The sequence below is a fragment of the Aquarana catesbeiana genome, linkage group LG04, assembly GCF_042186555.1.
Source record: "Aquarana catesbeiana isolate 2022-GZ linkage group LG04, ASM4218655v1, whole genome shotgun sequence".
NCBI classification, from domain to species: Eukaryota; Metazoa; Chordata; class Amphibia; order Anura; family Ranidae; genus Aquarana; species Aquarana catesbeiana.
In genome coordinates this window covers 235,216,905-235,234,718 of record NC_133327.1, presented here as the reverse complement: position 1 = coordinate 235,234,718, position 17,814 = coordinate 235,216,905, and the positions used below count along the sequence as shown (strand labels likewise).

The following is a 17,814-nucleotide window of genomic DNA, read 5'->3' as shown; positions in this document are numbered from 1 at the left end:
TGCTGCAAGACAAGAACGACACAGGAGGAGGTATGACACATTTAAACCTGCTTTTCAGAGTGAAGAGTGATTTGCATTAGGATCATTCTTCAGAGAGCATTTGACAAGCGGTGAGAAGGAGTTGTATCACCTCCTCATCACCTATTTTAACCCCCTAAATGCTGCAATACTGCACTGCAAACATGCACATGGTGCACAATTGCAGTGTAGCTCTATTCACTAGAATTGGTTGTGTCTGGCAGGCTGTAGTGCCCACCAAGCACAACAGGAGGTATAGTTCCCACCACAGACATGAAGGAGAGTATTGCAGTCATGGCATGTGTTAAACTCCAGCCACTGAGCCTTTAGCTAAAGAGGGAGCAGTTGGGGGTTGGTAAAACCTTGTGGTTGTGCTGCATTTTTACACCATTAATTTAAACAAGCCTTAAGACTGCAATGATTCTAGTATGGTAGTGATTCCTTGCATCTAAGGCCCCATTCATAGCTTGTGTAGAAGGGGTACGTGTAAAGGAACGTCCCACATTCCGCTTGAGTGCTTCCATCATATACCACTTCCTCCAGTCTGAATATAGATATTAGATATCATAGCCGCATATTACAACCAAGAACTAGGCAGGACTCATTTGGCTGCAAAGCTGGAACTGTTTATTTGAACAAGAATACAGGCTTTTATACACTTGAGAAGGAAGTTCCCCCTCCTGATCATATTACCCTAACAATACCAACTGTAACCAGAAACATAAATTAACATGAGCTCATTAACTAGTCATTTAACCAGCCTAGGTGACTCAGAGAGGTCTGACCTTTCAGGTCAGACTTGCCGTCTTCTAGCTCAGAAGACACAATACACATTATCATAAGTATAAACACAGAACACCTTCACACAATAGCAGGAGCCCCCAGTAGCAGACGGACCGGCTCCCACATTGAAGACTATAAAATCCATATCTAAACAATGCTTTGATTAATCAGGGATTGCAGATGGCATGGCAACAGTCTACAAAACTCTTACAATGTTCCATCATTTTCTCAGTCACCCTGTGCCCCTAATAGACACAGGGTGAACTAGACATAGGAGGAGCATGGGGAGCTGAAACAAGGGTTTCCCAACCTCTCCAAGGGATTCTGGGTTCCATGGGACCCCGCCCAAAGTGACTCGCATCACAGTGCGTGTTTCTGCTCACAATAATTTTAGTGTGTTTGGTGACTACACATACACTTTACAACACCCAAAGATTTGTGTGTGACTAAATCGAGTTTTGTGTGTGTTGTGTGTGCAAACACTGTATACACATTACAAATCATGCCTTCAACCAAGACAATTGTTGTTTCTCTGTTAAAAATAATAAGATCAGAGCAGAAAAAATCTGTCTTATATTTGTGTGCCCTTTATAGCTAGAATAAGCATATTTCTTGGTGGTTTGTAAGGCTACACTTCTTGCTGGATAGCACTCAGTTCACTACAGAAGAATGGAGTGTGATTGGTGAGAGCAATATTCCAATACAGTGGAACCTTGGATTGCGAATAACGCGGTTAACGAGAATTTCGCAATATGAGCACTGTATTTTGAAAAATCCTAACTCGGTTTGCGAGTGTTGTCTCGCAAAACGAGCAGGATTCAGGTCAAAGCGGTGTGCAGTACTGCTTTTGGCCTGAGGTAGGGGGGTGCCGGAGCCGAACTGTGCCAAACGTAGTCGTTCAGAGTGGTTCAGAAATGCTCGGAAAGACTCGGAAATACTAAGTTCCCGAGCCTTTCCGAGGTTTGCCCAGGTCAGCAGAGCTGTCCTCGAGCCTTTCTGGCTACTTCTGAGGCACTCTGGTGCCCCCCTGCCTCTGGCCGCATGCGGTATTGCATGCCATTGAAGTCAATGCGGACAAATTATTTTAGTTTCCATTGACTTCAATGGGGAAACTCGCTTTGATATGCGAGTACTTTGAATTATGAGCATTCTACTGGAACGGATTATGCTCGTAATCCGAGGTTCCACTGTACTCTCCTTTCACCACCCACATGAAGGCCCAGAAACATCCACAGTAACTCTAGGACCCATCCATATCAACTCCCAGAACTGGTAGAAGTGACTCACACAGCTTGTCCTGAAGCTAGAGGTTTAAAGGATGATGGGACATGTAGTATCAGGACTGGGAAAGGAAGGCAACAGGAACTTTGAAATTCAGCCAGGAGAAGGAGTGACATCACATACACAGAGACCTGCTTTATACAGCTAAAGGAGGTAAGTTACACATAAGCTGACACTGGGGTTGTGATTTATTTACATGCACAATGCACCTGCTGTTTTGGGGAGGAAAACCTGAATTTCTTATTTAGGTTAAAATTCAGATATATTCTTTTAGCTTTCTAATTTAATAGCTCAGCGTTTTTTTATGTACTCTTTAGCTTATGGCAGATCAGGTTTATGCAGTTATTCGTTCAATAGCTGCGAAAACATAAAAAAAGGACAACATAAAATACTCCAACATTATCAGTTATTTCTTACCTTAGGAAGGTCATCTCCTGCGTAGCCGGCACGAATTGAAAACGAGCCAACATCAAAGACCAAGGATACAATTTCATCTAAATTAAAATAAGAATCATCAAAAAAGATAACATTAAAATTTCTATAAGATTCTGAATCTTTACTTATCTGGGTTACCTTATTCAGATGAAGCAGTGAAACAATATTCAATTTGTTTATAACTGTAATGCCGCATACACACGGTCGGATTTAATGTTCGATAGGAGCTTGTTGTCGGAAGTTCCAACCGTGTGTAGGCTCCATCAGACATTTTCCGTCTGAATTTTCGACAAACAAAATTTGAGAGCTGGATCTCAAATTTTCCGACAACAAAACCCGTTGTCGTAAATTCCAATCGTGTGTACACAATTCCGACGCACAAAGTTCCACGCATGCTCGGAATCAAGCAGAAGAGCCGCACTGGCTATTAAACTTTATTTTTCTTGCTTGACGTTCAGAATTTCGGACAAGATTTGTGTGACCATGTGTATGCAAGACAAGTTTGAGCCAACATCCGTCGGAAAAAAAACATGGATTTTGTTGTCGGAATGTGCGATCATGTGTGCGCGGCATAATTGTTGCAAATCCTGCAACAAGCAGTACATATTATTAAGATAACATAATATCAATTCAAAGTAGTAAATGCAGAGGCTTAGTGGTTAGCACTTCTGCCATGGTTTGTTTCACAAAAATGTTATTAGGTTTTTTACAATTTTGAAAAAGGATTACAAATGTTTGAATGACATTGGGAGTACCAGGCAACAATGCAAGGGTCATAGGTAGGCATCAAAAACAAAACAGCTCACAAAAAGAAAACAAAAAAAGGCGAGAGAGGGGTTAGTGCCAAATGATTGCTCTATTTGGCAATAGAAGGCTATAGAGCATTGAAAATTACAGTGGAAACTATATGGATAGCAATAGTATTTGAATTTGTATTGTAATGTTGCACAACAGTTAGCTAAGGTGGGGGGGGGGGGACAAGTGTGGGCTAGGCAAGTTCTAGTCACAAGATAGAGAGGAGAAGGCATATTTAAAGGGAAAGAAAGAAAGAAAGAAAGAAAGAAAGAAAGAAAGAAAGAAAGAAAGAAAGAAAGAAAGAAAGAAAGAAAGAAAGAAAGAAAGAAAGAGTAGATGGAGAGGAGGTGGGTGGGTGGGGGGGGGGGGGGGGGTGCTGGGGAGAGAGAAATTGATAGGAAGGCAGTAAATTTGAGAGGTTTTTTTTTTGGGGGGGGGGAGGGGTGGTATGATTTCTGTATTACTCTGGATAATAAGTTAGAGTGAAAAGGAAGAGTGGCTATTATCTAGCCACGGAGACCATATTTTGAGAAATTTTGGTTGGGTATCATTAAGTATTGCAGGGAGTTTCTCATTTACCATTGTACCGATTGTGTCCTGTTTGGGATTCAAGCCAAGGACCAAAGGGTCCTTGGCTTGAATCCCAACCAGGACACAAACTGCATGGAGTTTGCAAGATCTCCCCATGCTTGGGTGGATTTCCGCCCATGCTCCAAAGACATGCTGGTAGGATAATTAGTTCCTGTCTAGATTGGCCCTAGTATGCGTTTGAGGTAGTGACCTTAGATTGTAAGCTCCTTAAGGACAGGAACTGATGTGAACGTACAATATGTAAAGTGCTACATAAATTGTCAGTGCTACAAAATAACCTGAAAAAAAAACAGGAGGTAAGATCTTATTATACAGTTGAAAGACCATAGATAATAGTTAATGCTGGACTTTGACAGGATAGTTATAAGAGGAAGGTGTCTATGTTGCAGCATGCATGCTGTTTATTTACCCAGTATTGTATGAACATATAGGGATACAATTAATTTACACTGACCACTATATTTCCAAAGGCCTTCATTCAGTAAAGTGCAGTAAGCAGGGTATACACGCAGAGATTTTTTTTTTGTTCAACCAGCGAATAAAACAAAATGAAGCTCACAGATTCCCGCATCCACCCAAGCGATGTGGGTGTAGGGATCTACCCCACTGCATTATTGTATTCTGACAGAGGGGACAGCGGTGGTGTGCTGAGACAGATTTTTCCCGAGAGAGGGAATTGGATCAGTATATTGACACACATTTGCAACATAAACAATTTGCAGGTTTTGAGGACTATACTACTGTGTTGCAGTTCCACTTTAGGAAACATGGATAAGCCAATGTATAAGAAAAGGAAAGGACACCTGTACTGAGGAGTTAGAGGCTGCCATTGCTGACCTCCTTCTGAAAAATGCTGACTGTCATGCTGATCCCATAAGCTTGAGTCACTGAGCTTATATAAGTATGCAAAAAAATGTTTCAGCGCTAATAAATGAATCCAAAGATTATAAAAGCTTTTTTTTAAAAAAAACAAAAAACAAAAAAACAATAATAAAGTCCCAAATAAAATCAAGTGAATGAAAAAAAGTCCATATAGTGAAGTAAATATATGTGTAATCCAGCAATCACCAACGTGCTTCACCACCCAGTGTAAGATGGATTGTTACCAGAATGACAGGACTCTATAACAGAGTATAGATCCTCAGCAATTAAGACACGATGAATCCTCAAGGAAGAGATGCTGTTTGGTGGTTTAGATAAATGCAGGACAAGGATGTGCCTTGTATATGCTATAAAGGAAACATCCAGATAGTGTAATACCGTAGACACTCTTTAATGGTGTAGACAAAATACAGTACATTTCAGAAGGCAAAAATGAGCATATAAAACTCCAAACGCTGTAAACCATGCATCGAAATAAATACGTACATAGGCTCCATCCTACATGTTTCGTCACACTGACGTCAACGGGGGCACGTCAGTTGTGACAAAACATGTAGAGCATAGCCTATGTATGTGCCGCCGTCACGCTTGATCCGTTGTGTACACCACCACTGATTTCCATGCATGATTTAAAGTGTTTGGAGTTTTATATGCTCATTTTTACCTTCTGAAATGTACTGTATTTAGTCTACACCAGGGGTCTCCAAAGCCCGGCCAGCAGGCCACATCCAGGCCCGCTTGTGTCTTTTGTCCGACCCGCAGCTGGCAGGTCCTGCAGACAAAGCCGCTCCCGTCACTCTTGCCCATGCTGCGACGCTCTGCTTTAGGATTGGCTACTGGGACTGCCAATGTCCTAGCAGCCAGTGACGTCATTGGCGCAGCACCTCCCGGCTACCCGTCCGCTGTTTGTATTAAAGATCCTTACGTGTCTAGCAGCGGGCAGGAGCCAGGAGATGCAGGAGAGCTGAAGTCCCCTCTAGTACTGAGGCAAGTGCTGAAGATGTACATGTACAGTACACAGCTAATGGGGACACTCTGATGGGACATTGATGGGGAGACTACTGATGGGGACACTGCTGATGGGGACATGGCTGATAGGGAGACTATTAATGGGGGCACTGCTGATGGGGAAACTCTGATGGCACGACTACTGATGGGGACACTGCTGATGGGGAGACAACTGATGGGGACACAGCTGATGGGGAGACTGTTGGGGACACGGCTGCTGGGGACACAGCTGATGGGGACACAGCTGATGGAGAGACTGCTGGGGACACGGCTCATGGGGACACTCTGATGGGGACACGGCTGATGGGGAGACTACTGATGGGGACACGGCTGATGGGGAGACTATTGATGGGGACACGGATGATGGGGCCACTACTAATTGGGACACAGTTGATGGGGAGACTACTGATGTGGACTCGGCTGATGGGGAGACTACTGATATGGACACGGCTGATGGGGAGACTGCTGGGGACACGACTGCTGGGGAGACTACCGATGGGGACACGGCTGATGGGGAGACTGCTGGGAACAAAGCTGATGGGGACACGACTGATGGGGAGACTGCTGATGGGGACACTGCTGATGGAGACCCTGCTGATAGGGACACTCTGATGGGGACACACTGATGGGGACACTGCTAATGGGGACACTGCTGATGGAGACCCTGCTGATGAGGACACTCTGATGGGGACACTGCTAATGGGGACACTGCTGATGGAGACCCTGCTGATGAGGACACTCTGATGGGGACACTGCTAATGGGGACACTGCTGATGGAGACCCTGCTGATGGGGACACTGCTAATGGGGACACTGCCAGGGACACTTCTGATGGGGACACACTGATGGGGACACTGATGATGAGGAGACTCTGATGGAGACACAGACGTGCGGAAAGGCTATGATGAGATTATTTATTTTATTAATTTATTTATAATGAACAAATTTATTCGGCCCGCGAATGTTTGTAAAATCTATAATGTGGCCCTCAGGCTAAAAAGTTTGGAGACCCCTGGTCTACACCATTAAAGAGTGTCTACGGTATTACACTATCTGGATGTTTCCTTTATTGCATATGCGAGGCACATCCTTGTCCTGCATTTATCTGAACCACCAAACAGCATCTGTTGCTGGAGGATTCATAGTGGCTTAATTGCTGAGGATCTATTCATTGAGGCTGTTTGAATCCATTATTGAGACCTGTCATTCTGGTAACAATCCATCTTACACTGGGTGGTGGAGCACATTGGTGATTCCTGGATTGCACATACAGTGGGGGCGGAAAGTATTCAGACCCCCTTACATTTTTCACTCTTTGTTATATTGCAGCCATTTGCTAAAATCATTTAAGTTCATTTTTTTTCCTCATTAATCACTTCCCGCCCACCCTATAGCGGATTGACGTCCGGGAAGTGATTCCGTTATCCTGACTGGGCGTCATATGACGTCCAGCAGGATAACATGCCGCCGCGCACCCCCGGGGGCGCGCATCGCGGCGATCGGTGGAGCGGTGTGTCAGCCTGACACACTGCTAAACCGATCTTGGTAAAGAGCCTCCGGCGGAGGCTCTTTACCACGTGATCAGCCGTGTCCAATCACGGCTGATCACGCTGTCAATGGGAAGAGCCGTTGATCGGCTTTTCCTCACTCGTGTCTGACAGACGCGAGTAGAGGAGAGCCGATTGGCGGTTCTCCTGACAGGGGGGTCTGCGCTGATTGTTTATCAGCGCAGCCCCCCTCAGATCACCACACTGGACCACCAGGGATCGCCACTAGGACCACCAGGGAAGGGGCAACATGTGGATGGCCAGGTATGTACCCCATGGCCATCCACATGTGCCCGATCTGTGCCAATCAGTGCCCACAAATGGGCACTGATTGGCACCATTATGTTCCAGATCTGCCCAGCAATGTTTTATCAGTGCCACCTGTCATTGCCCATCGGTGCCACCTGTCAGTGCCCATCAGTGCCCACCTATCAGTGCCACCCATAAGTACCCATCAGTGCCACCCATATGTACCAATCAATGCCACCTACGAGTGCCCATCAGTGCCGCCTATGAGTGCCCATCGGTGCCACCTATGAGTGCCCATCAGTGCCGCATACCAGTGCCACCTATCAGTGCCCATCATCAGTGCCCGTCAGTGCCACCTCATCAGTGCCACCTCATTGGTGCCCATCAGTGCCCATCATTGAAGGAGAAAACATACTTATTTACAAAAAAATTTAACAGAAACAAAGAAAAACTTGTTTTTTTTCGAAATTTTTAGTCTTTTTTTATTTGTTGCGCAAAAAATAAAAACCGCAGAGGTGATCAAATACCACCAAAAGAAAGCTCTATTTGTGGGAACAAAATGATAAAAAATTTGTTTGGGTACAGTGTTGCATGACCGCGCAATTGTCATTCAAATTGCAACAGCGCTGAAAGCTGAAAATTGGCCTGGGCGGGAAGGTGTCTAAGTGCCTGGTATTGAAGTGGTTAATGTACACACAACACCCCATATTGACAGAAAAACACAGAATTGTTGACATTTTTGCAGACTTATTAAAAAAGAAAAACTGAAATATCACATGGTCCTAAGTATTCAGACCCTTTGCTCAGTATTTAGTAGAAGCACCCATTTGATCTAATACAGTTTTTCACACCTGGATTTGGGGATCCTCTGCCATTCCTCCTTGCAGATCCTCTCCAGTTCTGTCAGGTTGGATGGTAAACGTTGGTGGACAGCCAACAGGTCTCTCCAGAGATGCTCAATTGGGTTTAAGTCAGGGCTCTGGCTGGGCCATTCAAGAACAGTCACAGAGTTGTTGTGAAGAAACTCCTTTGTTATTTTAGCTGTGCGCTTAGGGTCATTGTCTTGTTGGAAGGTAAACCTTCGGCCCAGTCTGAGGTCCTGAGCACTCTGGAGAAGGTTTTCATTCAGGATATCCCTGTAACTGGCCGCATTCATCTTTCCCTCGATTGCAACCAGTCGTCCTGTTCCTGCAGCTGAAAAACACCTCCACAGCATGATGCTGCCACCACCATGCTTCACTGTTGTATTGGACAGGTGATGAGCAGTGCTTGGTTTTTTCCACACATGCCGCTTAGAATTAAGGCCAAAAAGTTCTATCTTGGTCTCATCAGACCAGAGAATCTTATTTCTCACCATCTTGGAGTCCTTCCGGTGTTTTTTAGCAAACTACATGCGGGCTTTCATGTGTCTTGCACTGAGGAGAGGCTTCTGTCGGGCCACTCTGCCATAAAGCCCCCACTGGTTGAGGGCTGCAGTGATGGTTGACTTTCTCAACTTTCTCCCATTTCCCGACTGCATCTCTGGAGCTCAGCCACAGTGAACTTTGGGTTCTTCTTTACCTCTCACCAAGGCTCTTCTCCCCCGATAGCTCAGTTTGGCCGGACAGCCAGCTCTAGGAAGGATTCTGGTCGTCCCAAACGTCTTCCATTTAAGGATTATGGAGGCCACTGTGCTCTAAGGAACCTTAAGTGCAGCAGACATTTTTTTGTAACCTTGGCCAGATCTGTGCCTTGCCACAATTCTGTCTCTGAGCTCTTCAGGCAGTTCCTTTGACCTCATGATTCTCATTTGCTCTGACATGCACTGTGAGCTGTAAGGTCTTATATAGACAGGTATGTGGCTTTCCTAATCAAGTCCAATCAGTATAATCAAACACAGCTGGACTCAAATGAAGGTGTAGAACCATCTCAAGGATGATCAGAAGAAATGGACAGCACCTGAGTAAATATATGAGTGTCACAGCAAAGGGTCTGAATACTTAGGACCATGTGATATTTCAGTTTTACTTTTTTAATAAATCTACAAAAATGTTAACAATTCTGTGGTTTTCTGTCAATATGGGGTGCTGTGTGTACATTAATGAGGAAAAAAATGAGGAAAAAAATGAACTTAAATGATTTTAGCAAATGGCTGCAATATAACAAAGAGTGAAACATTTAAGGGGGTCTGAATACTTTCTGTCCCCACTGTATATTTACTTCACTATATGGACTATTTTCATTCACTTGATTTTATTGGGACTTGATTATTGTTTGTTTTTTTCTTTCACAAAAAAGTTTTTAGAATCTTTGGATTCATTTATTAGCACTGCAACATTTTTTTGTATATTTATTGCACAGTATATCTAACTGTTTTTTGCCAGCTGCTTTTTCATTATATTTTGAGGTTTTAGTATTCATTTCACTTTTGTCAGCGCAAATTCCTCCCAATCTTTTTGCACTTAAATAAGTATGCTCATTAGGAGCTGCATACTCTGCATTAAAATCACACAGCAGCTCAGTCAGCCTTTGAAAATGGTAGTTTTATTGGCACATAGTTTTCTGTTTCAATATTTTTATTGAACATTTTTCAAGAATAGGACCCACAACGCAGGTGGAGCACATCAAAAAATTAAGAACAGGTATAAAAGGGGAATCAAATATTATACCACCAACTATTCCCAACACAAAGGGGTGCCAGATAAAGTAGAAATTTAACATAAAGAAAAAGTTCTTATGGAGCAAACAGCAATCCCACTCGGAAAACCCCCCACCAGGGGAAACATTAGAAGCCAAACTTCGCCACCAGCACACTGGCATAGGCCGTGAGTATACATAATATGCAACCACAAGTGGAAGCTCCACAACTAAATGAAAAAGGGAAGTGCAAATCCAAGAAAGAAAATGGGTGGGGGGAGGAAATAAAAGGAAGAAAAGACAAAGAAAAGAAAAATAAAAAAAGAAGAGGAGGAGGGGAAGATGAATGAGACAAAGCAAAAGGAAAAAGAAGGATTGTCCGAATGCCCGCGTCCACCGCCCCCACTCCTCAGTCAGCTGGAAGTTGGAGATACTTAATCCAATGATCCCAAACATGGTCAAACTTAGCAGTTTTATCCTGCAAGATACTGACCAGCTTTTCATTGAACATGATCCGTGTCATTTTATTTTTCATAACAGCTAGATCTACCACTGGTTTCTTCCAAGCAGTCGCTATAGCGATTTTTTGTCACAAGAAACATAAAGTGGATTAAAGTTTAAACATGCTTGGGAGCATCGACATCAGACTCATCAAGAAAAGCCACCTTTGGGTTTTTAACTATATTCACCATTGTCACAGAATAAATCAGGAAGTGAACTGTAATCCAAAACCAGCAAACCTTGGCACAGCTCCACCATATGTGGAACATCGTACCAGGTTGACCACATCCCCAAAAACACAGGGACATGTAGTTTTCAATGAACTTTAAAGTGGTTGTAAAGGCAAAAGGTTTTTTAACACTTTTTGTTTTCTAATGTTTACTGGGGTCAAATCAACTGTTGTTTTTGACTGTAGTGATGAGAAAATTCAAAGGAGAAGGATGTAAATATTTGCTCGAATGATCAAAATTCCGTGGCATTCACTTTGGAAAAATCGTACATATTGTAATGAAACCTGCTTAATATATCTGGGATTCTACTGAAATAGCAAGTCTGGATGACATTTTAAGGTCTTTCAAGCAAAACTAGTTGAATGATGGCATTTGTTTATCCTCCTTTTGAAACTGTGTTTTATGTCTTCACTTATTCCTGTGTTTACTGTGTACAGTCAGACTATTGCTAGATGATGCCTATGCTATCTTTGCATTATAGTGACTCTGTAGTATCTGTACTGATTCACTTGAGTGCTAAGTACTTTGTTTATGTAACTGGAAGATTTCAATAAAGTTCTTTGTGCTGACCACCCTATAGCAGTTTTACTGCTACAGGGTGGCAGCTGTGCGCTTGATCAAGTTTATATACGTGATCCTGCACTTCCGCCTGCAGGGGGCATGCTCGTGCCGTCAGCGGGCCGCTTCTGCTTTTATTATTCAGAGCAGAAACCAATCTGTGGGTGCTCGGAACTCGATGTCCGCCGGCACCTGCCGATCATCAGGTAGAGACTCAAATTGGAGCGCTGCCTATGTAAACATGGCAGAGTTCCATTCTGACAGGGGAGAAGGGATAACTTTTGTGTTCCTGCAAAGCAGGGACTAAAATCCATCTCTTCCACTAGTAAATGCAGCACACATAGTAAACACAAACACTGGCTGGGCACACAGTTAACCCTTTGGTTGCCCTAGATGTTTAACCCCTTCCCAGCCAGTATCATTAGCACAGCGACAGTGCATATTTTTAGCACTGATCACTGTATTAGTGTCCCTGGTTCCTGCAAAGCATCAAAAGTGTCAGTCAGTGTCTGATTGTCCACTGCAATATCACAGTCCCACTATAAGTCACCGATTGTCCTCATTACTAGTGTAAAAAAAAATTATAATAAATAAAAATTCCAGTATATATTCCATGGTTTATAGATGCTGTAACATTCACGTAAACCATGTTTACCAATACAATACATATTGGCCTAAATATATGAAAACATTTGATTTTTTTTTTTTTTATTTTGTTTTACAGCAGAAAGTAAAAAATATCATTTTTTTCCCTAAATTGTCTCTTTTTTTGTTTATAGGGCAAAAAATAAAAACACAATGGTGATTAAACACCAATAACACTAAAAGAAAGCTTTATTTGTGGGAAAAAAATGAAATACAATTTGTTTGAGTACCGCATTGTATGACCACGCAATTGTCAGTTAAAATAACGCAGTGCCGTATCGCAAAAGGTGGCCTGGTCATGAAGGGGGGGGGGGGGGGAAATCTTCCGGAAGTCAAGTGGCTAAAAAAAAAACAGAAAGAATGTTCTGACCAACAATATTTCTATAAATGTTTCAATGAAAATCTAACCATGTTTGGCTAGTTTGTAAAAAAATGAGTGATCTATGTAAGGTACAAACACATGAAAGTTACAGCAATGTTTTTTTTTCTTTATAAAAAAGGTTTAACCACTTTATAAACCAGACCAACTCTGACATTTCTCACATAAACGTAAAAATCTCCTAGAAAATTACTTGGAACCCTCAAACATGCCAGGTATAAGATATGCATAATTACATTGGTCCATGGTGGACCAGTATAAATTTGCGATAAAGATCATTGGCTTTAAGGAGCTATAAATCATGGATCTCCCATTGGCTAAAGTACATGATACTCTCTCTCTCAAAATAAACAAAACAATATCAGAACCCTAGAGCTATCCCCTTTACCTTCAGCCTCTTTGGCTTGTTTCCCTGCAACAGCCAAAACTATCTAACTGAGATTCAACGTACTGGCTTACTTTCCTTTCACCATAGAACATAACTGAGCATGCAATGGACATATGGACATAAATGTATAATTCACTGTATTAGTGTCACTGGTTCTCCCAAAGTGTCAAAAGTGTCAGTGAGTGTCAGATTTTCCGCAATATCGCAGTCCTGCTATAAGTTGCTGATTGCCGCCATTGCTAGTATAAAAAAATAAAAATTCCAGTATATATCGCATAGTTTGTAGGCGCCATAACGTTTGCGTATACCAACTCAAAATAACCCCTATACAGCCTGTGGCCAGTAGAACTCCATCAACTGGGCTTACACCATACCCAGTATGGCATTGTCATCCTTATCCGACTACTGTAAGTACAAGTGTTAAACTTTTTATGTCTGGCATTGTGCACTTGCTCAAACTGCTGTCACTGTAATTTCTAAGTCTGTAAGTTTATTGATCAACTCAGTTAAAAAATATGAATCCGCTGCTATAGCAAGATGCTTGATTCCAACCAAAAGTACCAAGTAAAAAAAAAAAAAAAAAAAAAAAAAACATGGAAAAGCTGCCCTTTATCTGTTACAATACATTGTTAGTGTTTTGACTAAATCCATGTTTAGGAAAATGCAACTCATTATTGCTCAGTACTTGGTTTTGGTGAGTGCTGATTTTTCATCTGCAAAAGGATGACCAAAAAGGATATTCCTAATGCTTCATTGCTTTGGATTCTAGTGAACAATGCGATATGTACATTAATGACATTTTGCAACAGCAAAAGATGAATTGTAACTGCTTGCACTGTGTACTGCATTTCACTTAAACTTATACAGTATTTCTGAATAAGACTGATTTACCCCATTTATTCTACAAACTTTATTACAAGCAAAGTTGTAGAGTAGAAGCAAATGTCAGCTGTAATTTCTGCATGCTGGCAATATACAGTATATCTTCTTAGAACGTGTTGTTTTTTTACAGTTTTATGTTGAATATTTTCTGTAAATAGATACTAAAATGTCTGATGATGTAAAATGGTTCATACTGTTTTTAGCGTTGGACGGCTTCTCACTCCCTTCTTGTGACAACTAACACAAAGATTTCTAAAATAGTTTGTTTCTAAAATATTTTCGAAAATTACATGCAAAGAATTGGCTTCTTACCTGCAGTCCCACTCATATCTGTTTATACTTTAATTTTAAGTAGAAAATCAATGCAGAACAGCAAACGTTTGTGTTGAGCTCAGTTGCAGGCAGTGAGTGTTATATCTCAGGGCACACAGTGACACGCCCCATACAGGCGTTGGCAGGAAGGTATATGGACTATGGGACTATGGTAGCAACCCTGTTCTTTACTGCAATAATAAAGCCAAACCACAGATAGGACAGATAGGAACAATTCATGAAAAGAGTTCAGCACAAATAAATATACTTGTGAGGGCGTGTGTGTTTTGCTAATACAACGGCCCTTTGCACATACAGGTCTCAGCTTTAAATCCTTAAAGGGAAAGTATAGTGCAAGTTCATGTAAACTAAAAATCTTGCTTCAAAAACTAGATGTTCAGCTACTGGCATTGATCATGTCCCATACGTTCGTGCTGTATAAATTAAATGTATATAAATACCGCGCTATACTAGTACTCATTGATCAAATCCGTGTTAGTACAATTAATAATATAATATACGCAAACAATGTGAAAATTATAAGTGAATAAAGTGCTATAGTACTTACAATATCTCACAAAAGTGAGTACACCCCTCACATTTGTGTAAATATTTTATTATATCTTTTCATGTGACAACACAGAAGAAATTACATTTTGCTACAATGTAAAGTAGTGAGTGTACAGCTTGTATAACAGTGTAAATTTGCTGTCCTCTCAAAATAACAGACAGCCATTAATGTCTAAACCACTGGCAACAAAAGTGAGTACACCCCTAAGTGAAAATGTCCAAATTGGGCCCAAAGTGTCAATATTTTGTGTGGCCACCATTATTTTTCAGCACTGCTTTAACCCTCTTGGGCATGGAGTTCACCAGAGCTTCACAGGTTGCCACTGGAGTCCTTCCACGACGATTTCATGGACCTGATGGATGTTAGACACCTTGCGCTCCTCCACCTTCCGTTTGAGGATGCCCCACAGATGCTCAATAGAGTTTAGGTCTGGAGATATGCTTGGCCAGTCAATCACCTTTACCCTCAGCTTCTTTAGCAAGGCAGTGGTCGTCTTGGAGGTGTGTTTGGGGTCGTTATGTTGGAATACTGCCCTGCGGCCCAGTCTCTGAAGGGAGGGGATCATGCTCTGCTTCAGTATGTCACAGTACATGCTGGCATTCATGGTTCCCTCAATGAACTGTAGCTCCCCGGTGCTGGCAGCACTCATGCAGCCCCAGACCATGACACTCCCACCAACATGCTTGACTGTAGGCAAGATCCTCAGAGAGTTCTTTGCCATGAGATGCCATGTTGAACTTCCAGTGACCAGTATGAGAGTGAGAGCGATAACACCAAATTTAACACACCTGCTCCCCATTAACACCTGAGACCTTGTAACACTAATGAGTCACATGACACCAGGGAAGGAAAATGGCTAATTGTGCCCAATTTGGACATTTTCACTTAGGGGTGTAGTCACTTTTGTTGTCAGCGGTTTAGACATTAATGGCTGTGTGTTGAGTTATTTTGAGGGGAAAGCAACTTTACACTGTTATACAAGCTGTACACTCACTACTTTACATTGTAGGAAAGTGTCATTTCTTCAGTGTTGTCAAATAAAAAGATATAAAATATTTACAAAAATGTGAGGGATGTACTCACTTTTGTGAGATACTGTATTTTGAACAATATTATTGTATTGTGTCACAAGCACTATATTCACCACTGCAAGATTTGGAGCATGTTAAATGGACTTTATGATTTAATATGCAATTTTGATTTATTTTGTACAATATTATTGCATTGTGTCATAAGTACTATAGCACTTTATTCACCTATAATTTTTTTTTTTTGTTCACGTATATTATTAATTGCACTAACACGGATTTGATCAATAAGTACTAGTATAGCACGACATTTATATACATTTAATTTATAGTGCAAGTTCAGTAAGCAGATCTTTCAGTTATTAGTACAGTATTTAGTGTAAAACTAATTGGCTGAGATTCACGCTTTCACATGCTGATCTTTTTATTTTTTATATTGTTATTAAAAGTAGAGATTTATAGATCAGACAATAGAGGGAACTCTGTATTCCACTATCGTCAATCAAATAGTTCTGCTTAAAGGGTAACTCCACTTTCGTGGCAAAAAAAAAGCAAATGAAAAAATGATATATATATATATATATATATATATATATATATAGATAGAGAGAGAGAGAATACAATTGTGACTCAAGTCATATTGTAATTGACTGTTATTAAAAATGACCTTTCCTTTTCAATCTGCAGCTCTGTAATTTTCTATAAAATGCAATGCAATATGGCAACCTGGAGGTGTTCTTTACATGGAATGTGTACAGAACGCCCCCCAGAAACATAATTTCCAGGGCTTGATAAACATTGATGTTTGTAAACTCTCAGGAAAATGTTTGTGTCCCTTAAAAGGAAAGCCGCAGTAATTTCATGGATTTTAGATGAAATTTATCTTTAGTGCTTCTCCAAATAGATTTGATGAATTGCATTGGTGCAAGTAGAGCAGAGTCTGAGATCACGTACCCCAAGCTCCAAAGGAAGGAGTTAAAGGGTTACTAAACCCACAACATTACAATCAGTGTGTATATGCACTAAAGAATGCTTGTTATACTCACTGTGAAACCTAAGGGGTTAATCCTCCACATTGTGTTAAAAAAGGCTATTTGATCCTGTCTCCTCTAATCCTCCCCTTCTTCCAGAGTACACAATCCATCTCCAGATAGTACAGAGGCTATGGGACAAGCTGCACATAGTCAGTTTGGTGTGTATTGCTTTTTTTTTCTTGGGAGAGTGCATGTGATCAGCACAGGGCAAATCAGCACTGTTCAGACAGAGGGTAAGGGGTCCTGCATCCTCATAAGACAAACATGGAAGAATGAAAACTCCTCCTACAAGCTTTACCCAGACACTGATAGAAGTCACAAGACTGCTACCAGTATATACTGCTGATGAGAAAGGGTATTTAGCAAGTTATATTTACTAGAACTATTGCATTTCCATGTTCTGTGTGCTGTGGGAGAACAGATATAGTGAATGAAGGGTCCAGGGTTTAGTAACACTTTAAGGTGGATGGGAGCCAACCACAGTGTCTCAAGTTCTGTTTAACAATTATAAGACCAAATGTCATAGATGGGCAGCATAACATTTCATTATACGAATGTGGAACTCCCAGTCCCCCTTGGGATCTCAGTGAACACAGCAGCAACTTAAAGAGTCATTGGTAAGGAAAGATGGCTGAAGTTTTTTAGGATCCATGGAGGGTACCCTAACAGGGGGGTCTCAAACAAATATACTAAAACTTTAGTAGGAAAAAAGTTTGAGATGTCCATGCGTGAAGTTGCTTTGTAATGTCTGCCTGTATATACATGGGGAAAATTAGACTTGTATATAGATGGGTAGATAGGTGTGATATGAACGCCTAAGTATTTATTTGATTCCCGACCTGCAGTTTTAATTGAAATTAGCATGTAGTTGAGTAAGAGGAGGTTCTGGCATAGTAATTGGGAGCAAGTCAGCCTTAGTAGTATTAATTTTATATCCTGATAATATGTTGTACTCCTTCAGCGCTTTATAGAGGTTCTGTAATGATATAAGCAAGTCCGTAATTGTTAGAATAATTTCATCTGCATATAGAGATATTAGAAATTCTCTGCTTCTAACTTTATCCCCATCGACAACAAATGGT

General features: G+C 41.3%; 1 protein-coding gene across 1 annotated transcript in view; it reads right to left on the bottom strand.

Annotated features, from left to right (window-relative positions):
- The window catches only part of LOC141139785 (actin-like protein 6A), a 67,357-nt gene extending 53,110 nt beyond the window's left edge, over positions 1-14,247 (bottom strand). The window contains exons 1-2 of the mRNA XM_073626267.1: positions 14,100-14,247; positions 2,500-2,576 (exon numbers count right to left, since the gene is read on the bottom strand). Of these exons, the coding sequence (XP_073482368.1) occupies positions 2,500-2,576; positions 14,100-14,115 (93 nt within the window). The 5' untranslated portion in view covers positions 14,116-14,247. The remainder of the gene's footprint in view (positions 1-2,499; positions 2,577-14,099) is intronic.
- Positions 14,248-17,814: the final 3,567 nt, after the last annotated feature.